Raw genomic sequence first — 22,500 nt, 5'->3', positions numbered from 1 at the left:
CTATATGGAGATATGTTGTATATATTTTGCGACGTAGAAACGATAACATAAATTCTTATGACAAATGTCAAAAAAGAAAAAGTCAGTCAGAAAAATTGATGAAAGAAAAACATTTTCACATCCGCAGCCATTATACAATTGCTCTTCGTATTATCTTATTCCCGACATCGTGCATAAAAAAAATCAAGCCATCATGCATCTCTTGCTTCAGACATTTTATTATTTGTAATGAAATAAATCTTATGCTCTATGACAAGGAGAATGCCAAAGATATTATTTTGTATAAATTCATGAAAAATAAGTAATGTGGCTCTATGTATATCATGTATGAGGTTATATGTAAATGGGCCCGTGTTTTATTGTGTTAACAAGTGCAATGTGTGCAGGCATGCACATTTTTTCTTTGTGGCTCTTTGAGTGTGCATGTCATCATCAGCACATAAATTGTAGAGCAGAAAAAACTTCGTTAGATGCTATGTATGCTCCCAAAAACCCTAAATAGTTTTTACGTGACACTTGCTTAGAAGGAATACAGCTCATGATAATCTTGACAAATTATTGGATGCGGGAGTATCTTAGACTCGAACTGACCTTGACTGTTACATTTAGATCCTTGCTTAGTTGTTTCACCATTGAGTAAACAAGTTTATAAGAAGATATTCTTTTCCATAAAACTCTTCTAGAACACCACTCCGAAAACAAACCAGCATTTGGAAGGAATCCTTTAGCTTTGATAGGCAATCCTTCTGAGATGAAGTTACTCTGAATACAAATTTTGTTCTCCAACCTTTGACTGGGTTATAGCCACTGTACCGTTGCCTTCCTTGACCTTGACCTTGGGCTCGAGTTCCCTTGCTAGAGAGTACAATCATGCATCTCTTTTCTTTCACTTTATTGTTTTATTCGGAAAGTGGGTAGGCCAGGCTGATGAGAAAGCAAAAGTTGTTTGGTGAATGATTAGGAACGCGCCTTTTTCTCAGCTTTCCATAATTTCTAAATCCATCCTGACTGCCCACCCCAGCTGGTGTGGTAAATCGGGCGGGTTTCCTTTTTTCCTTGCAAGGTCCTGGCTCCAAACTGTCGACCAGTTGCTTCTGGCGATTTTTTTTAACAACCAGCTATTTTCATCCTTTTAATGAAATTATTGTAAATATTTTAAATACTTATACTGTCGTTGTAGATTTTATTTTTATTGTTGCGTTTGATTTTTACTATGTTGTTGGTTTTATGAACGTACTTATTAGTTTTGCTTCAAATTTTATGTTGTTATTTCATGTGTTTCGGGAGACATTCAGCTTAACCCCGATGCCTGCTACTCATTACCGTAAGAAAAGTTGCAGTCTTCTTCACTCAATTGTTCGAGGCTCAAGGTCAAGAATTCTTGATTTCCAGAGCGGTGCCCGTAACTACGATTTGATGTATTTTTTTTTTTTTTTTTTTATATCTGAGACAATTGTGCGTAATAACAAATCAATGGTTGACTTTTTAATCGTGGGATTTGAGGGCCCTGACATTAATTATCGTCGTAACATCCCACATGCGCAAGGTATCGCTGGACACACTAGGCATGGACAACCTATTTGCCGTCGGAAAAATTTCGAGTGGAGTTGCCATGAAGTTCTTTGTTTCAAGAATTTCAATAAGTTCTACAATGTTTATATATTTGCTGTTTCCTGCAATCCCAATATTGACGATTCCAGATACTACTGTCTCTTGGAGAGGATTAACATGGCTTAGTCACAGGATTCAAACCCTTCATTCATTATTTATGGAGGCTGCAATATAAAGCACAATGAGTGGCTTAATATAAATTCCACGGATGAATATAGCCGATCTGCTCATGAGTTTTGTGTCCTCCGATTTTGTCCAGCTAATTGAGGAACTTATTCATATTTCTGATAATAGATGAGACCTCATATTCACAGATGTTCCAGTTATCATAAAGTCTAAGGTTTGCAACTCTATATGCACTTCTGACCATTGTGCCATTCAGATGGACATAATGCCACCACTGGAAAAACAGGCTGGCTGAAATCTAGAGCCGGTTTAGATCTTATTACTGAAACTTGTTTGGCACTTAATATTTCAGAGGCTATATCTGATACAAATCCCAAAGAGAAATGAAATGAAATGCTGATAGCTATTTTAGTTAGGCCTGTCCCCAGAAATGCCATCAAAATTTGGGCAAATGACCAGCCATGGTTTTATGATACATGTAGATGTTTACCAAGACAAACAGACCAGATTTAGCATATGAAAATGACGCCATTTTTATTGAGTTTTGTCGTGCTTCAAAGAGAATTTACCATATAGCTGAGAGGTTTCTAGTATGTTGTCTCCCAAGATTAGTAGATTCTAAAGGCTGTTATGTTGAGGAGAGCAAGCTTAATAACTATGCTTGTTGCAAAGGCAAGCGTATCTGCAGACTGCAGTAACTGCAGACCATTTTTCATTCTCCCTGTGCTCCCTAATGTTGTAGAAAAACTTATTTTAAGCCACTTTGCAATTAGTGGAATACAAAGGATTGTTAGATTATAGTCAGTATCCATATAGGAAGCAGTTAGGTATTTGTGATGCTCTTTCTAGATTTAACATGCCATTTGCAAGAGGACCTTGATAAGGGTTTTGAGTGGTGAGTAATTCAAATAGATCTTTCACATAAGCAATTGATCCCTAATCCTCTTTTCTTGCCGAGAAGGGCGGCCAGACTTCCTGAAAAGCAGCACCAATATACAATAAATGTTCCTCGCTGTCGAACTTCACAGTTGCAGATGTCTTATATTTTTCACACGGTTGTACTGTGGGACAGTCTCAATAAGGATGTTGCATATAGGAACCTTAAACGGTCAAGCGAAGATGCAAGGATTTACTGTCCTACAACAATTTTCCTTTTATTTTAATGATTTTATTATATTTTTATCTTTATTAATTTAATTTTTTTTTTACTTTTCTGATAACTGATCTCTTCTCGTTGTATTCTTAATTGCCTTCTGTTACACGTTTAAAATGAAAACCATATTCTGTGGATGCTTGAATTTCAAGTCGATGGCCCAAGTGAGATTGTTCCATGTGAATTGAGTTCATCTTCTGTTTAATAATAATCGAATAGGTCATGTTGGATTAAAAACACCAAAAGTTCCCGGTAAGGGATATGAGTAAATCTGAAAGTCCTCGCGGCATCGCTGGTCATGGCTGTTCACTTTTCTCGAATCTCCCTTATATTTAGACAGCCGGGTAGGAAACTCTTGCCTCTGTGAAAGTTTTGCCTTCCCAAAAAAACTGCAACTTCTTGTGGGAGCCGGTGATATTTCTGTCTTGGTATCTGTCATTATGAGATGATCCCGGGAAGATACATCAGTCATCACTGACGGGTCTTGGCAACAACTCCGTCTTGGGTCTCGTCTAATCGATAACTCTCATATTTGCGACGGCAGTTTTGGCTTTAAGACACTAGAAGTAAGGATCTTTTAAACACACCTGTATTTCAAGATGCAGCATGAAGCACATTCTTAAAAAAACTATTATTTCCCAGGTGGTTTGACAGAATTTATTATAAAAAGTGTGTATATATATGTATATATATGTATATATATATATATATATATATATATTATTATATACCATATGATATATGATATATATGTATAGTATATATATATGTATATATATGTATATATATATTATGTATATATATATGATATATATATATATATACATATATAATATATGCATATATGCATATTATATATATATATATATATATATATATATATATATAAATATATATATGCATATATGCATATATATATATATATATATATATATATATATATATATATATACTATATATATACATATATATATACCACAAATTTTTTTTTATAATAAATTCTGTCAAACCACCTGGGAAATAATAGTTTTTTTAAGAATGTGCTTCATGCTGCATCTTGAAATACAGGTGTGTTTAAAAGATCCTTACTTCTAGTGTCTTAAAGCCAAAACTGCCGTCGCAAATATGAGAGTTATCGATTAGACGAGACCCAAGACGGAGTTGTTGCCAAGACCCGTCAGTGATGACTGATGTATCTTCCCTGGATCATCTCATAATGACAGATACCAAGACATAAATATCACCGGCTCCCACAAGAAGTTGCAGTTTTTTTGGGAAGGCAAAACTTTCACATATATATATATATATGTATATATATATATATATATATATATATATATATATATATATATAATATATTTATCGTAAATAGCTGAGATACAAATGCTTATCGCTGGTATAAGCTACTAGGGGCTAAACGCACCATCTTGTAAATATCGCTTTCAGAACGATTGGAGTCCAGTGTGTAAAACCTAGTGACACCTTTTGTGGCAAAAAAAAAAAAAAAAAAGTACGATGGTGAGAGACCGCTTAAATGCCCGACAATTTTAGTCTGAAACTGTAATGAAATGAAATTACGAAAATAGCCTCCAAAAGGCAAAATGATTAGTAGTACATTCTTAAGAAAGCTCCCTGAAGCGGGTAACTCAGGATATATTAACTCATATTAATCCTTAAGAAGTGGTCTTGGAGCAACGCTTAGTTCCAGTTTAATATAATCTAGTCTTACATTAGTTGTACTAGGTCTAAGGCTGATATATTGAGCATAACGAAATGACTCCTAGTGGGAAATATTTAAGGCTGTTTATGATGAATTTTCTTAATTATTGCCATTTTGACCTAAACGGGGCATTCCATTGAGGAATGAGAAATGTGTATTTCTGGTGATAGAAGTTCACTCTCGACGTGGTTCGTAAGTCACGTAAAACCGTTGGTCCTGTTGCTGAATAACCACTGGTTCCATGCAACGTCAAAACACCATAAAAAAACCCTAAATGGATGAAATGGAGGCAAAGCTCCAAACGGACAATGAGTGGATTACAATGGATATTTAGACTGTATTCTGAAAGTCTACTCTCATGTATAAGCAGCTTCTCAGGAAATTTATTAAACTTACCACATTCTTTTTCATCTTCTCCGCCGAAGCAATCTTCATAGGCATCACACCGCCTGTGGATGTCGATACACTTTTCCTCGGCCGCACATAAGAACTCATTCGTCAAGCAACCTGTACAGAAAGATAAGTTTAATTTTCATTGCTGTTGGTCGTCACAACAACTTGTCAGGGAAAAGAAAAGCGACTGAAAGAGAGAAACTAAAATTGTCAAGCCTGAAGGGAATGAACGCTTAAATTAGGCAGAGAAAGAGAGTAGGGGGAAAGGGAGGGAGAATAATCTTTCTAAGTAACGGAGAAATGGTAGTTTTCAATCGTATAAATAACTGAGAGAGAGAGAGAGAGAGAGAGAGAGAGAGAGAGAGAGAGAGAGAGAAGAGAGAGAGGAGAGAGAGAGGGAGAGATAGAGAGAACAGAGAGAGAGAGAGAGAGAGAGAGAGAGAGAGAGAGAGAGAGAGAGAGAGAGAGAGAAATATCTTATGGCTCCACTTACCGCAGATCCTAATGGCTTCATCTGACGCATCATCACAGTCATCTTTACCTGAGCAAATCTCAGTTTCTGGAATGCATTTCCTACGGTCTCCACACAACCAAAACCCTGGGTCACAAGTCTTGAGCAGACGACCCGTGATATTAGAAAAACCCGGTTCGCCACCATCGTAGAGGCTTGTATTGTTAGCAGCGGAATCTTCAAAGGCGGGGTGTTCCTTTCCAGCCGGGAGCTCCTCCCCTTTTGCATTTCTTTTCTCGTGACGATTGCCGTTGTGGGATGGACGCCTGTGAATTGTTTCATCACTATTGTCTTGGGCAAGAATACCCTCCTTTCTGTAGGACAGCATCACGTGCCCATAGGGAGATCTTGGATTCCTGTGTAGAATGAAACTACCACCATAGTCATCCCAAGAGAATGAATGTTTTCTTTTGACCTCGGCTAAGGAAGTTAGCTTGACTGGCACCGTTCGTGTCCCGAAGGGTGTACCTAGAAAATGGAAGGTTGTTTAATAGGACCTAAATTGTATCTGGAATACTAAGGTTATAGTTAGCATACAAGTAAGTAGATTATAGTCAAAGTAATATGTTTGCGTTTATGCACCAAAGAAATCTTACATTCGTTCATGGTAACCCAGACCGAATATCGTTAAATCCGCTTAATGACCGAAGTCAGCATTGCTTAACGTCATAGACCCGAAGATAATGTCAGTAACGTAGCCGCTACTATGATATAATTATGTATCAATTCACATGTATTCTGGTGATAGTTTACTCTCGACGTGGTTCGGAAGTCACGTAAAGCCGTTGGTCCCGTTGCTGAATAACCAGTGGTTCCATGCAACGTAAAAACACCATACAAACAAACAAACAGTTCACATGTAACTTAATTGAAGTACCTGGGTAGATGTTTATTTGCAAGGGTTTTGATTGAAGTGGTTGTTGGTTTTCGAAATAGTATTCAGAAATGGGGGTGCTAATTCAGTCTGAAAAAGAGAGGTCGATACCAACTTCCCTTCTTACTTTGGCTCTCTCTCTCTCTCTCTCTCTCTCTCTCTCTCTCTCTCTCTCTCTCTCTCTCTCTCTCTCATATTTTACCTAGTGCTCTCTTTTGGATGTTGAAAGCAGTTGCCTGTTAATTATTTCCATTTTATATCGAAGGAAAGAAAAAAAAATGAGCTTAATTAAAATGACTGGCTCCTTGACTCGTATCACTCATTTTAGAAATGTTCATTTGTGAGTTGAGTTGCATCGTTTGCAACCTGTATCGTAGTGTCCAGGTGATATGATTGATTATTGTTTTATTATTTTCACTCGTGCACGAACATAGAAACGAAACGTAGAAGCTATTGTACATAGGGAGAAGGATAAAAGGAAGGTATATTGAATTTTATTTCTTGGACTTAAAGATTGTTAAAGGATTACGTTGAACGATGATCACTGACTAAAGCAAATATCTCCTCCCTTAGGACTAGCAAATGAAGAATCCTCGAAAGATTCCTATCATCTCTTATTTCGTTTCTCGCTGCTGCAACGAAAGTAGAATAATAGGTTCTTTCCTTATTATCACATCCATAAAGTACCTGTCTAGTTACTACTGAATATCCCCTTTCCCCACATCCAGCCAAACCCCCGGAACTTTTGACCTTTCGAGAATTCCATATTTGGGAACCGATTACTCACAGAAGGTTCGTTCTCATGTTTCTCGATGTAAGTCTTGGTAGGCACGAAGGCCTCTGAATGCGAAATGAACCACAAAAAATAGACCTATCTCAAAAGTGACGTCGGTCATGGCTCCCGAGCCTAAATTTAGATCCCTGTCAGGAGTACACTTGTTGAGCGGTTACTCCGATTTGTCACACACAGAGAGAGAGAGAGAGAGAGAGAGAGAGAGAGAGAGAGAGAGGATTGGACAGGGCCTCGTCAGTAAGTAATGGTTATGCTTGAAATGGGTCCGCGGCGGCATTTTTGGGATATTTTCTTTTCGTTGGCGTTAAAACCAGAATATTAGATGGTGGTGGTGTTTAAGCGTCCATTGGAACCGTGTCCGAAAAAACACTTTCTGTTTCTGTCCTAAACATAGGTATATCAAAACTATCACGCATTACTCGTCATGGTTTGTGCAAGTGTAGATGAAAAATAAAAGGAAATGGCATGTGACGCAACAGCCTCGTTATAATATAAAACTATTCGTACAAAGCCACACACACACAAAAGAGCCAGCAGAAAAAATCATCATATGTGCATCTCTTGAACACGATAGTGAGCTGGCAATGGGGCATAAGGAAAGGACTTTATTTTCTTTAGAAAGGTGAAAGAATGAATTCCTTGATGAATGGTTTAATGACAAGTGAAGTAAAAGCGTGTGTTTATAATGAGCCAATTGCAGCCCGCGAAAACTACACAGAATAGTCTTCAGGTCAATGAAGCAGGAAGTGTCTATAAATCGTAAATGATTATCGAGTAACTCGGAAAGCTGTCATTCATGACTACGTACTACGTAACTTGCGACAATTTAACAAAACTACAAAACATCACATTATGTTTAAAATCTTAAAGTAAAGGTTATCCAAAATTCCTGCGAGTTATTGTTAATAAAGCAGATAATAACTCATAGTGACTAACGGCTGTCTGTTCACTTTGGACGACTAATCCCTCATAAAACGGAAAGTAAATAAAAAATAGGATAGACAACAAGAATAAACAACGCTAAAAAAGGGATAAGTAGCGTCAGCCAGAGTAATCAATCACAAACTCGCTGGTGCAGAAATGTCGGGGAAAAAACGAAGTGAATGGGAGGGTTCTGGACCAACTCGGCCAGTTCTTCATTTCTTCATGGGGGGCCGATTGTGCCGAGTCAGTAAGAAGAGGGAATCTCCAAATGATAAAGGAATCACAGAGAGGTAAGGTGTTCCCAAGATTCATAAACGTGAAGAGGGACTCAGATTTTATCCTGGCTGCTCATTTTTTATAGGATGGCGAAATATGATAAATATTGCTAAAACATGTGTCAAAAAATGCGTAACTATTTTATACGGTGTTTATGGAAGTACATATGGAAATCTGCGTGCGTGGACTTTTATAATGTACTCCCATAAACACCGCATTAAAATCCTGCACTTACGTATTTTTTGACACCCGTTTTAGCAATATATATATATATATATATATATATATATATTATATATATATATATATATATATATATATATATATATATATATATATATATATATATATATATATATATATATATATATATCTTAGTTTTACCAGACCACTTAACTCATTAAAAGCTCTCCTGGGGCTGGCACGAAGGATTAGATATTTTTACGTGGCTAGGAACCAATTAGTCACCTAACAACGGGACCTACATCTTATTGTGGTATCCGAACCACATTATATCGAGAAATTAATTTCTATCACCAGAAATAAATTTTTCTGATTCCCTGTTGGCCGAGCCGGGAATCGAACATCGGACCACCGGAATGGTAGCCGGGCGCAAAAAACCACTCGTCCAACGAGGAAATTATATATACGTATGTATATAGTATATATACATACATATATATATACATATAATATATATATGTATATATATATATATAATATATATATAGTATGTATATATATTGGTCTTGGAAAATGACCAAAATGTCTGTCATTATGGCAAAATGCCCAAATAAGGTTTGGTCAATTTGCAAAATAACTATTAAAATTGAAAATGATTTCAACAGTGATCAAAATTAGTATTATCAGACTTGTTAGAACAAGAGACGCTGCATTTGCATCTACTGTTGCACAACACTTCGTTTTTGAAGTATTTGCAGCGTCTGTTGAATTTTTCAGCACATAGGGTGAACTGATTACGGGTGTACACCTGCTTAGGTAAACCGTATTTTGACCCAAGTTTTTAAGTTCCACCGTCCGCGGTCAACGAGTGGAATGGGAACCATGACGGTGTCCCCTGCGTGGGCTGGCTTGAAACGCTGTACTGATTTTATCCTTCATATTCTTAGCTTGCTTTTCTTGTTCTATTTTCGATTCTCTTTGTTCAGTCTGAATGCTCCGATTCCTATTACGTAAGCAACAGAACTCAGGTTCATCAACATTGTTATTCACAACTGAACAAGGGCCAGAAGGATGACATGGAATGTTTTGATCACACGAGTTGCAATTAATAGCACAGCTTTCACACACACACACACACACACACATACACACACAGACCCAGTGTTCCGGAACACGTGTATCTGCATGGGTTGATAATTCGAGCGTGTCTGCATATTTTTGCATATTGGCCAGCAGCTGTTTGGTCGTTTTACATAATGATCGACGATACTTATAGTTATTTTGCAAAATGACAAATCCTTAGTCATTTTTCAGAATGACCATAATTATTTGGGCATTTTGCATAGTGGCAGATATTTTGGTCATTTTCCAAAATGACCGGGCATTTTGTAATTGACCGCAAAATGACCGTGTATATATATATATATATATATATATATATATATATATATATATATATATATATATATATATATATATATATATATATATATATATATATATATATATATATATATATATATATATATATATATATATATATATATATTGTGTACTTGTACATGCGCGTGTTATTACACCACCTCATGAGATATATATACTACAGCGACAAAAGTATTTTTCATACCTACAAAAGAAATATTTTCCTTGTCGCCTCAGAATGATTCTTTAAATGGTCTACACACCATCATAAGGACCCTTTCCCAGAATGGTCGTTCACAGAAGTGGTTATTCATGACCCTGTTTACGCTTCCTAGGTACTTATTGTCGTTCCCAGGTACTGTACTCTCTCTCTCTCTCTCTCTCCCCAGTTCAAGATACCGATATTTCTGAACGCTTCAATTTTTTACCAGTGGCTGATGTTAATGTTTTACGAGCTCGCTTGCCTGTGCATGTTAGTGTTTGCGTGTGTATATGTGAGTGTGTGCTCATGTTTTCAGAGAAAGAGGGCACAGTTTATCATAGTTATATGAAAAACCCAAAGACTACTGACTCTCTCTCTCTCTCTCTCTCTCTCTCTCTCTCTCTCTCTCTCTCTCTCTCTCTCCGCTTTAGAAAGCCAATATTTATGATCGGTTTGCATGCGTCAAAATGGCAATGAAAAAATTTTTCTTTTAAAAGGAAAGAGTAGGTATTTCTATTTCCCGTAAGTGACCGTACTCTTATTTGTGTAAGAGTTTTTAACCCGAAAGCATTCAAGAACCAGAAAATACATTCATCTATGGAGAGCCAGCATCTTGCAGCCTTATATCCTTCCCTTATGAAGAGATGCCTCTTAAATCAGTAGTAAAGACTTTTAAAACACGATCTTGGACAGTAAATCTAGAAAATAGCCGCGATATTTTTTGAAAGGAAGAACGGATTTAGCCCTTCGTACCGATCAAAAATGGAGTTGCATGAACTAGTTACTACGATTCACAATGACAATTAGATTTTATCATTGTGAAATAACACAAATATATAATAAAAGATCTGATATTACGATTTTATCAGCATTTGCTGACTGACGAAGCCGCCGATATTGCTGCATCCACTGTGGAGTTCCTTAAGCTAGATAAACTTGAAGTTCAGCCTTTTCTTCACTCGATTACTAATATTAATTATATATAAAAGATTGCGATCAAGATTCTTCGGGAACTTATGAAACATGGGAAAAAGTTTGGTGTTCCCAATTTGATAAGCGATTTCCTGTGAATATTATCCTTAAAAAGAATTAGAGGACGAGATTCTGGGTAGGTACGACTTAACAATGCAGTGAATTGGGTACCTGAAAGATGAACGGGGCACATATGTACTATGTATATATATATATATATATATATATATATATATATATATATATATATATATATATATATATATATATATATATATATATATATATTATATATATATATATATTGCGTGTCTTGTTGTGCCAGTCCCAGTTGCTTAAGAAATGCGGCTAAGATACCAGAAGGAAAAATGGAGAAGGTATAGGGCCCCATTTTCCAATGTGACGGTTGAAATTGTCTTTTGCATTGAAGAAGAGAAATTGCAGGTTTTAAGTGAAGCAGTTTTTGGAGCTAAGAATTGTAATAATCATCTGAGAAGGCGCAGCCCTCGTGGAATCCTTGATCTCATTTGCAGTTGCGTTGCATTCGTATCAATTATGCATTAAAGCATCATCCTAATCGTTATTTTTGTTGCTCAGAATCTGCGCACACGCACATTGAAATTCCAATTCCAATTTACGTTTCTTGTATCTGAATATCTGAATGTCGCAATAAATTTTATGGCTAATTTTTGAGTGTCTTATCTTTAAATTCTCTCTCTCTCTCTCTCTCTCTCTCTCTCTCTCTCTCTCTCTCTCTCTCTCTCTCTCTCTCTCTCTCTACACTTTTACACTATAACATGAATAAGCTCCTTGAATAATTCAGTAGCTGATATTTTTTTCACGCAGGAAAATGATTGTTTGAATGATTAGGAGGGACGAAAAAGGAGGAGAGAGAGAGAGAGAGAGAGAGAGAGAGAGAGAGAGAGAGAGAGAGAGAGAGAGAGAGAGAGAGAGAGAGAGGGCGAGGCAGAAAGCGCTCCGTAATAATTCTTGTATTTCTTATGCTCAACATGCTTAACCCCCGAGCTGTAATGTACACCTGGTTGATCAGTGTCTCTTATTCCATCACACCCGAGGTCAACAAAATACTTCCAGTGAACAGTAAACGCATTTTAATACACCGCACAGCTCCTCGACAAATTAAACACGATTTGGGTAGGCGTTGGAGGTCGCTGGTTGGAAAATTCCTTTTTAAATAAGGCCTTCAATAGCTTGCGTAATCCTCTTGAATGTCTCAGAGATCGATTGGCTATTTTCTATGGCTGTCAGGTTGGGTAGCTGTGGTTTTAAGATTGATATTAGAAGGGTTACCTTAATTATCCCTTGCAACTTTATAACAATTTGATAATGATAATTTTCCTTTTTTATTATTATTTATGTAAGGTTTATTAGTGATTTGCAAGGTGTTAGGGGTTCGGAGAAGAAACCTGCTTGTCATAACCATAGTCTCTGGTATTTCTTAGACTTTCAGTAAAAGTTCGTAGATAAAACTTGTCATAATTGTAGTCTCTCTTATTTCTTAATCTCTTAAACAAGATGAGTAAAGCGTGTCTAAAATGTGCAGAATAAAGGTCTAGTTTTTTCGATATGGGCAGGCATAGAATAATTTTAGCTTTCTGATGCATTTTTACACCAATAAAATTAAGCCGCAACAAAGTGACGCAATGTTTAGCTCGTATTCCTTCATAGGCTGAAACATAATAATTCTGAAGGTCACATTTATGTTACTGTTTGCCGTTGTTGCTTCAGTGACCTTTCAACTTCTACATTTCCTTTTGAGGAGCTAGAGAAGGGAAGAGATTACTCGGATACTGCAATATTCAGATTGAAGTGATTGCCTTAACTAAGTTCACACTAGATATTAAACTGACGTATTTACTATTCTGTTTACATGTCATACTCTATTAACTAAATTTCAGTCCTTCGCAAGGGGTCAGGGAGCAAGCAAGCAAGATTATTCTTTAAGTGTTATTTTTGCGCCGTTAAATTTTGTTGTATTCAGTTTTTCACGCGATTTTTGGCCGGAGGTGGTTGGTCCTACTATTTACTTTGTTGTTCGTTTTGTAATTTTTAAATTTATATTTTGAGCACTTAAGGTTCAAGTGGAGTTTGAAGCTCTACCCAGAAATGATATTTGAATAAATATAACCAAGGAGAAAAAACTACGCGCATGCGCTAAGCTTAGTAAAAGGGTCACTTCCTAATTAGTCTTGAATGTTTATAACTTTAGAAAGGTATGTCCCTGAAATACCTGAATATATATGAGCCATCCATAATAAATAATCCGAGGGCTTTGCTTACTATAAAAACACCACGTTGAAATGAAAGTGCAGCGACCGTAATTTTTTCCCTCAAAAAATGCAAGAATACATGACCTTATTATGGTTACAGAGAAAATCAGTATTGGTCATGAATAAAGTTCTGGTCGTCACTCCATATAAATTGATAAATAGGGGTGAATCCCATTTTCTCTTACTGAGGGAGTAACCCTACCAACTATTTTGTTGTTGTTCTTGTTCTTGTTTTGGGGAGGGTCAGGAAAGCCCCATAGAAAAGCCTAAAAAGGCCCGAAAAAGGGGTTTCGCGTTTAGTTAAAGATACAGAATTTTTAGGATAAGATATTTATGACTTATTTATTAGATTGAAAATGTATATTTAAATTTTCGTTGGTGAAACGACGCTTTATTTGTTACCGTTGTAGTTAATCCCATTTCAGTCACTAGTACTACCAACCCATCCACCTTCTATTGACTTTGGTCTCTCGAAAGCAACCAACCAGCTCAGCGCACTCTGTCAACGTTCTAATGTAGGTTAAGTATTTTACCACAACTCTGTATCTACCTGTCTCAACTCTCAGCCTTCCTTACTCTGTATAGAGACTAGCAGGCAATTGATGATGTCCTCATACATATAGCTTTTATGATTACAGGTATTTTTTTTAACCATTTCTTACCTGGGAACTTTTCTTTTATATCTTTTGTAAAGCTCCCGCCTCTTTCTTCGATTCGTATACTCTTTTATCGCTTTCTTATCTCATTGTTTAATTATCAGAAACATTTACTCTTAAATGCTCAAGCGAGTCAGCGACCTCCATCCTTCCACATTATATAAGTTCATTCATTACTCACAGAGAAGTTTCATAATGTTGTATGTTAAGGTTATCGTCATGTATGTCACCATGGAATATAGTGAACTGAATAATGCAAAGGAAAAGGACAGGGGTTAAAGAAAGGAATGAGGCATTTCTTTTAATGTCCATCACGGGCTTTTTTGTTCGTTATACCTTGCAATTTTTTTCTAACCTTATTTCGGATTCTGTTTTTCTCTTTTACCCGAAGACGTTATACGTAAACGTATTTTACAACACAGCGTAAGACCAGTTTAATCTCACAAAAACAACCGTTAAGGAAAGGACTAGACTAAAGTTTTGAAAGAAAAAAAATTCCTAGCGTCAGGTTAAACAAAAGCAAGACTAGACAATTGCCGCAAAGCGTCTGAGTAGGACCATCCTATTGTTAGATCCTGGACGTGACTGCTTCTCTGCCCTTGGATTCAAGTCAATTATTCAAATAATGTCCAGTGGATTATTACCTTCGTTGCACTTTAATGAAGTCCGATCACACACTGGAGAGGCTGCAGACGGGTACTAAGATTTAAATTAGCCTGCTTATCTGCACAATATATTTTTGTAGCACCAATTGACAGTGTAGTTAATACTGGTTCAATTACTAATCTATCCTCGAATCACAACCTGTTATGCATAAGAACTTATTACAAAAAGGTTCAATAGTTGAAGGACTTTCATTGAGGTATTTTACGGCTGTGAATATATTCAGTCCGTATATATAACTATAATCAAGAATGAAAGTCTTCCGTGAAAATTTCCAGCGTCTCTTTAGTTTTGTATCAAGATTAAGTACAGATTTTAACTGAATAATCATAATAATTGTATTATTGTTATTATTACTAATTAAAGCAACTGATTTATTGACCTTAATGTGAACAAAAGGTAATTAACTAATTTTGAATGTTTATTGATATATATTTTCAGATTCTTTCATTCATCAAAACCCATTTTCATTCGTAAATCTTGTAGTAACTGAACAATATTTTCTGAGAGTAAAAGCCACGACACATAGCCTTCTTGGGAAGGAAGCGGTCCGTTTCGAAAGGAAGATTTAAGTCTCTCTCTCTCTCTCTCTCTCTCTCTCTCTCTCCTTGAAGAACCGAAACTATCTCTTGAAGGCAAATAGAGATAAGAGCTTCGCACTATATTTTCTTATCCTCACAAGTCACTCTTAAGCATAAGAAAAATGTTCTTAAATGACTTGCAAAGCATACTTCAGAAGGAGTGTGTGTGTGTGTGTGGTGTGGAGAGAGAGAGAGAGAGAGAGAGAGAGAGAGAGAGAGAGAGAGAGAGAGAGCAGGAAAGTTAATACCTGCTAGGGAGGATTAAGAAATAAATTAAGGATTCAAGTAGACCGGCTTAGCTTTCAACTTCGGTTGTGAAGAGAAACTGCTGCTATTATAACGCGGAAGAGAGAGAAGGAGAAGCAGAGGAGAGAGAGAAAGACCAGAGAGAGACGACGAGAAGAGAGAGACCGAGACGACTGAGAGGAGAGAGAGAGGAGAGATATATATAGATATATAGATATATATATATATATATATATATATATACTATATATATATATAAAGGGACACGAAATCGAAAGGCCTTGCAGAACTCCATTGTTTCGCTTTCTTTCGTGGATTTTGTATTTATTTATATATTCATCACATTCCATATTTTCGTGATTCATTTATATATATAGCCATATTATATATATATATATATATATATATATATATATATATATCATATATATATATATATATATATATATATATATATATACTTATACACACACACATTATATATATATATATATATATATATATATACATATATGTACATGTGTGTGGTTGGGGAGGGGGTGTGTTTGTTGACTGAATGCGTGTTCGGCAGCGCTGCTTAAGTGGATCCATGAGTTTGCGTATTCGGCATTTGGACGGACATCTATGCACACTGGGGTATGCAATCCGTAACTACTCTAGGCTCGCCGATAACGGCCTATGAAAGTTGCTGTGCAAAGTATTACTTTTTGAATTTGCTAGAAAACTTGAGCGCCCCTCCTCCTGAATTTCCATTACGGGCTTAATCAACGAAGATGAAAGCGGTTAGTTCTGTTTACAGAAGTTTTGTTGACGACTAATTAGGAGCAACGACTAATGATGAGCAATTAATGGCAATAAATCCAGAAAAGCGAAGAACAAATTGCATGATGCCGAATCCAGTCGATTTTTGCAGATATCGGTTGATTTTGTTTTATGCCAACACCAACTCTTGCTTTAAAAGCAGCCAGTAGCTTTGGTAGAGTGAGCAGAGTCAAACTCGCTAAAGGTTTTTAATAAAATAGAAAGAAGTTGAGGATCGACAAAGGTAGTTGAAAAATCGAAGAAAATATAGGAGGGAAGGTTTTGATGTTATGGACACCTGTTACAAAGAGAGGAACATCATGTTGGAAGAAATACGATGGAAATGGAATTGCGGGTAGAAGGAGGAAGAGAAGACCAAGAAAGAGATGGCGTGATTGTGTAGGGAAGGATATGGTATTAAAAGGTATTAACGAGAACGATACACAGGACAGAAACCGATGGAGACGACTCATTCACAACGGCGACCCCATATAAAAATGGGCTAAAGCTGGGAAGAAGAAAGGAATAAGAAAGAAGAGTTGTTGTTTCTAAGTTACAAAAGAAACATTCTTTCTTTCTTCCTTTTTTGAAGTCTTCATCTGAAAACACTTCTGGGCAGTCAACAGACCATAAACCCAATAAGGCTCCAAGGGGAAATCAGCCCTACAAAGAGAGAGAAGCTATATGAATAGATGATAAATCAATAAATATGAAAGAACTGGAAATAAAACTGACACGTCTGAAATTCAGGAGACGTCCGCAGAGAGCAGGAATGAATTTGCTCTTCGATTGAATATTTGGAATCGGAAGGCGCCACAACAAGGCAAACTATTCCACATTTTAGCAGTTCCTCGTTGGACGAGTGGTTTTCGCACTCGGCTACCAATCCGGTTGTCCGAAGTTCGATTCTCGGCTCGGCCAACGGGGAATCAGAGGAATTTATTTCTGGTGATCGAAATTCATTTCTCGATATAATGTGGCTCGGATCCCACAATAAACTGTAGGTCCCGTTGCTAGGTGACCAATTGGTTCCTAGCCACATAAAAATATCTAATCCTTCGGGCCAGCCCTAGGATAGCTGTTAATCAGCTCAGTGGTCTGGTAAAACTAAGATATACTTAACTTTTCCACATTTTAGCTGTAGCCAAGATAAAGCTCGGTTCATGATTGGCTGTTTTGGCATCAGAACATTTTTTTTTTTCACCTAGAATTTCTGATTTTACCAGACTAGCCAACAGCAAGATCAATATCTCTCTGAGTGAAAAAGATCTTACTCTGAGCTTTTTTGTAATGCGTCCATTTTTCACTGAGATACCTATCGGCATCTTGTAGCAATACTGATAGGCCAGCCAAATCTCTCTTCGTCACTTTGTAGTATTGTTCCTCGTCGAACGCTGTTTAATGGAAACCAGTCTTTTCCTTGATCAAATAAAAGCATTTAGCTGGATTAATTTGATCCAAGTAGTAACATTCCATTGATTCTGGTTCTGTTTGCTGTTATGCAAGTCTGCCAGTCTCTGAGATAGCTGGTAATATATCTAAATCATTGCCTCCTGTATCTCTTTCGACATTTTTCTTACCTAAGCAGTTGAAGTCTGCTTAAACGGAACATCATTCAAATGGCTAAACATTATGTTAGTTTCGGTGCTGGAATTTCTTTCCATCTCAGGCAATAAACCTTTTCATCTGTCCATATCTAGAATAGTGCTTTCATGATTTAAGACGTTTTCACACAAGTTTACTTCTACAAGCGTGAACCTACGGCAACCCATCCCTAGATGGCCGTGGTTCTAACGCTTTTCCACAGGACTCGCCGCTTACCATTCCATCAATAATAATGCCCCTAAGTCTATCCCACAGGAGTGAATTAACGGCACTCATCACATGGATGGCCTAAGTTCTAACGCTTTTCGACAGGTTACGAACCAACGGTAACCCTTCCCATTGAAGGCATTAGCCACAAGTCTCTTCCACAGTACTAAACTTACTGCAGGCTGTCTCATCAATCGCCATTGGTTTAATGTTTATCCACAGGGATAAACAACTTTAACCTGTCCATCAATGGCCTAGGCCCTCATGCTTTTCCATAGAATACAACTAACAGAAACCCATTTCATCGATGTCATTCTCCCTAACTCTTTCCCACAAGATTCAACCGATGGCAGCCCATCTCATTGATAGCCATGGTCTTCATGTTCCTCCCCAAGAATAAACTAAAAACGTCCCATCTCATCAACTACCGTAGCCCCAATTCTTTTCCTCAGGAATGAACAAATGGCAACCTGTCTCATCGATGGCTTTAGCCCTAACTTTTCTCGGATAATTGATGGTAACCCTCTCATCGATGGCCTTGTTCCTAACCTTTTCTACAGTAATGATCTAAGGGCAACCCTTAGTTTCTACAGGAATGAATTTCGCGATTACATTCATTGATAAGATTGGTTGCCTCTAGTTCATTCCGGCAGAAAACGTTAGATGGTTGCCATCAATTCCCGTAGAAAGAGTAGAGCTAAAGCCAATACCTCATTAATATCCTTGCTTTTGACTCCTTTTCCATAGGAATGAACTGAAGAGGCCTCTTCTTTCCCACAGGATTGAACCAATAGCAACTCGTTTGAGTGACAGTCATAATACTCTTATTTTCTTAACCACTGTCTGCGACCAGTATAGTAATGCTTTTTTGATATACACATTCAAGAGTTCCCTCTTCAGCAGAAATTCGAAAGATAACTGCAATAGCTCTGGACATTATCAGACTTAAACTACGTACTCTTTTAAAAATACACATCCTTAAAAAACTTGAGAACCTTTTAAAATGACTTACCCAGAGGACCCTGTTTTATTAAGTCTTAGTTGAGCGTGTTTTCTTATTGCTTTTGTTTTTTCTACGTTAGTATGTATCTTTTGAAAGCCAGCAAAATTAGTAAACGAAAAAAATCCCAGATCTTACCGCAAAAGAATGGCAGGAGTAGGATGGTAAGGAATTTCATAATCATAGTTATTCTGTCCTAGAAATAGGTGGTTCTGAGGATCGATGTGTTTGGGTTTCGGAGAAATCCTTCGTTGTGATGTCGGTAGTTGCTCTCACTTCTTCAGGTGCTGTTGTTGGAATGGTTTACATATTGGATCCTAAAAGGGTAGGAAATTATATACGTTCCGGTGAATCATTATGTTGTCCTTAATGGCAATTTAGTTTTGTATCATTTTTGGAAATGAAATTTTCAGACTCAGTTTTCATTATAAGAAAAATAATTGCACTTATTTTATATAAAGTCCATGAAATCCACGTTCAGTGCTCTCGACTACATTTAAGCGATTCAAGTGATTTCCTCGTTAAGTCAATAGACTTTACTGATTTGCAGATGCTGTCAGCCGGTGAACTATGTAACGGTTGCAACACTAAATTTGGTGAAAATTGACCCTTGATTTCGTTGATTTCATTTCCACAATGCATTCTTTCTTTGCTGAGCAGCATTTAGATCTTTCGTTTACTAGAGGTTAAAAGAAAGTTTCCTTTCATTGCTGACACAAATAATCTATTCTACGTTTTCTTTTCGAGATTAATTTATTTTCCTCATTTTTGAGTTCACTTAATCTGTAAATTCATAACTGAAAAGTATTATGTCTTGAATACCACTTTTAGAAAAAATACATTGATTTAGATTTAAGATTGTTGTATTTTCCTCTAAACTGTTGAACAATATCAGGGTTACTTTCTAGTTTACGGTTGGAGAAATTTAATAACATGTTCTGCTCTTCCCTCGATGACATTTCTCTACCTCCTTATTTTCGCCTTCAAGTTTTTCCGAGTCGTTGTGTTCACATTGGATTCTTCCTGAAAAGAGATGACAATAGTGTATTAGTCTTTGCAATGGATTTTTTGCCTTGAATATATCATCTTAAGGTACGCAGAATGGAATTATATCAGCTATGTTCGGTTTGCTGAATTTTGAATGTTACCAGAGTAAGAAATCTGTTAGCCAAGTTTAAAATTTTTCTTAAAGATAAACATACTCGGATAGTTCATACAATTATCAATGTTGAAAATACTCAGGAAAGTGGATACTTGTGACCTCAGAAGATTACTGTTGAAAATAAACAGGTGCGGCTTCTATAGATTAATGTTGGGAGTACACAGAGAAGCTGTTACCTGTGCATAGATTAATGTTGAAAATACACAGGGAATCTTGTACTTGTCCCCTCCTTTGATTAATTATTTCCCGTGAGACCTACAGAGTGCACGTCAGTAATACACAGAGAATGTTCCTATAATCCGGAGCTTCTCTGCACAGGAGAAGTATCCATAATTATAATAGGTCTAGGGTTCCACATGAAGGATCCTGTTCCTTTGTGTAACAGTCCTGGCCTATTTCTTTTTTATCCCGTCAACAACGCATCCTAAGGTCATAGCCAAGTGTAATGGAAACGTAGATTTTCATAAAAGATTTACGTAATTAGGCTGAAAATGTTGAAACTTATTATACAAGCTCCTTTGCATAGTAGCGGGTGAATAATTTTCCCTTTTGTCTGTTGCTTTATGTAGAATCAGTCCCCTCTATGTCAACACCACAGCGTTTTCAGAAAAGTTTGCATTCAGGAGGTATCTAAGATTTGAGGATTGATGTATCGTGTTCAGGTATTCTGACAGTCGGCGTGAGACAGTTGTTGAATTTGAATGACATGCGGCCAGACCTATTAAGAAGAGGTAAATTTGTTTTGTATAACTAAACTGTGCATTTATAGGCCTAATCTAATGTAATATTCAAGAGTAAATAAGAGTGGTAAATCTTCTAAGATTAATATTGCTTTCAGATGTTAGTTATTTCTCTCTAGTAACTAACTGTTACTGTAGTAGATTCACATCAACCGTGCATTTGATGTCTAGGCCAGTCCCTTACGACGCTCCTGATTGGCTGTTGATAAGCCAGTTACAGGGCTGGAAACTCTGTCTCTCTCTCGAGAGTTCACTTGGGCAGGATGTATATTCCACCTCTCCTGAGGGATACTCGTGCATTTGCTGTCCCTCAGGAGAGGTGGAACATACATCCTGCCTATGGGAACTCTTTCGAGAGACTAAGTTTCCAGGCCTGTGATTGACTTATCAACAGCCAATCAGGAGCGTCGGAAGGGACTGGCCTAGACATCAAATGCACGGTTGATGTGAATCTATTATACCTAGTTAGAATTAATTTAGAATTCCCCCTTTTTCATTTTTATGTTGCTCCTTGCCTTAAACCACAAGTCGAAGGCCTAATGTTGCCTTATCTTTCTCTTTAGTTACCAGTTAGAACAACTTTAGAATTGCCCTTTTTAGTTTTCTGTAAACAAAAAAAATATTGTGCCGGCTTTGTCTGTTCGTCTACACTTTTTCTGTCCGCCGTCAGATCTTAAAACTTACTGAGGTTAGAGGGCTTCAAATTGGTAAGTTAATTTATCCACCCTCCAATCATCAAAGATACTAAATTGCAGTAGTTTTTATTTTATCTAATAAAGTTAGCCATAATCGTGGGCCTGGCAACGATATAGGACAGGCCACCATCGGGCCTTGGTTAAAATTTCATGGGCTGTGGTTCAGCTTTATACCGAGACCACCGAAAGACAGATCTATTTTTGGTGGCCTTGTTTATAAGCTGTACAGAAAACTCGAATGCGCCGAAGAAGCTATGGCGCAGTTTTTACTTGTTTTTATCATTTCCTATGGCTCTCCTTTCCTTCAACCATGAGTCATTTTATCCATCTTCATCTCCTCAACTCTCCTTCGACAGCTTCCGTCATATCCAAAGGCCAGGCAGCCATGCGTCTCTTGTCGCTCCCTCTGAGAAGATCAACAATCTGATAATGACAAGGTTCTTTGGTCGTGCCTTTGCTTTCCTTTCAGGCCCCCTAACTGTAATCGAGTACCCTGGCTTCCCTGAAAAAGCGGGGCGCTATATATAGAAAACTAACCATGGAATCTTCTTGAAAACAATCTCATTATTTCTCACACCCAATTTAGCAAGTAAAGTTCTTCTCCGGACTGACCTAACTTAACTCAAACTAACCTAGGGACAAGGCAAAAAAAAAAAAAAAAAAAAAAAAAAAAACCGGGGGCTGGTGCAATAT

General features: G+C 37.0%; 1 protein-coding gene across 4 annotated transcripts in view; it reads right to left on the bottom strand.

Moving 5' to 3' along the window:
* The window catches only part of LOC135198563 (G-protein coupled receptor GRL101-like), a 127,936-nt gene that overhangs the window by 53,642 nt on the left and 51,794 nt on the right, over nucleotides 1–22,500 (bottom strand). For all 4 annotated transcript variants that reach the window (XM_064226263.1, XM_064226266.1, XM_064226265.1 and 1 more), the window contains exons 2-4: nucleotides 19,349–20,233; nucleotides 5,497–5,982; nucleotides 5,007–5,117 (exon numbers count right to left, since the gene is read on the bottom strand). In XM_064226263.1, coding sequence (XP_064082333.1) covers nucleotides 5,007–5,117; nucleotides 5,497–5,982; nucleotides 19,349–19,394 — 643 coding nt within the window. In that variant the 5' untranslated portion in view covers nucleotides 19,395–20,233. The remainder of the gene's footprint in view (nucleotides 1–5,006; nucleotides 5,118–5,496; nucleotides 5,983–19,348; nucleotides 20,234–22,500) is intronic.

This window comes from Macrobrachium nipponense, chromosome 22, assembly GCF_015104395.2.
Source record: "Macrobrachium nipponense isolate FS-2020 chromosome 22, ASM1510439v2, whole genome shotgun sequence".
Classification (NCBI taxonomy): Eukaryota; Metazoa; Arthropoda; class Malacostraca; order Decapoda; family Palaemonidae; genus Macrobrachium; species Macrobrachium nipponense.
Note: the sequence above shows the minus strand (reverse complement) of the source record. Positions and strands in the feature narration are given on the sequence as shown.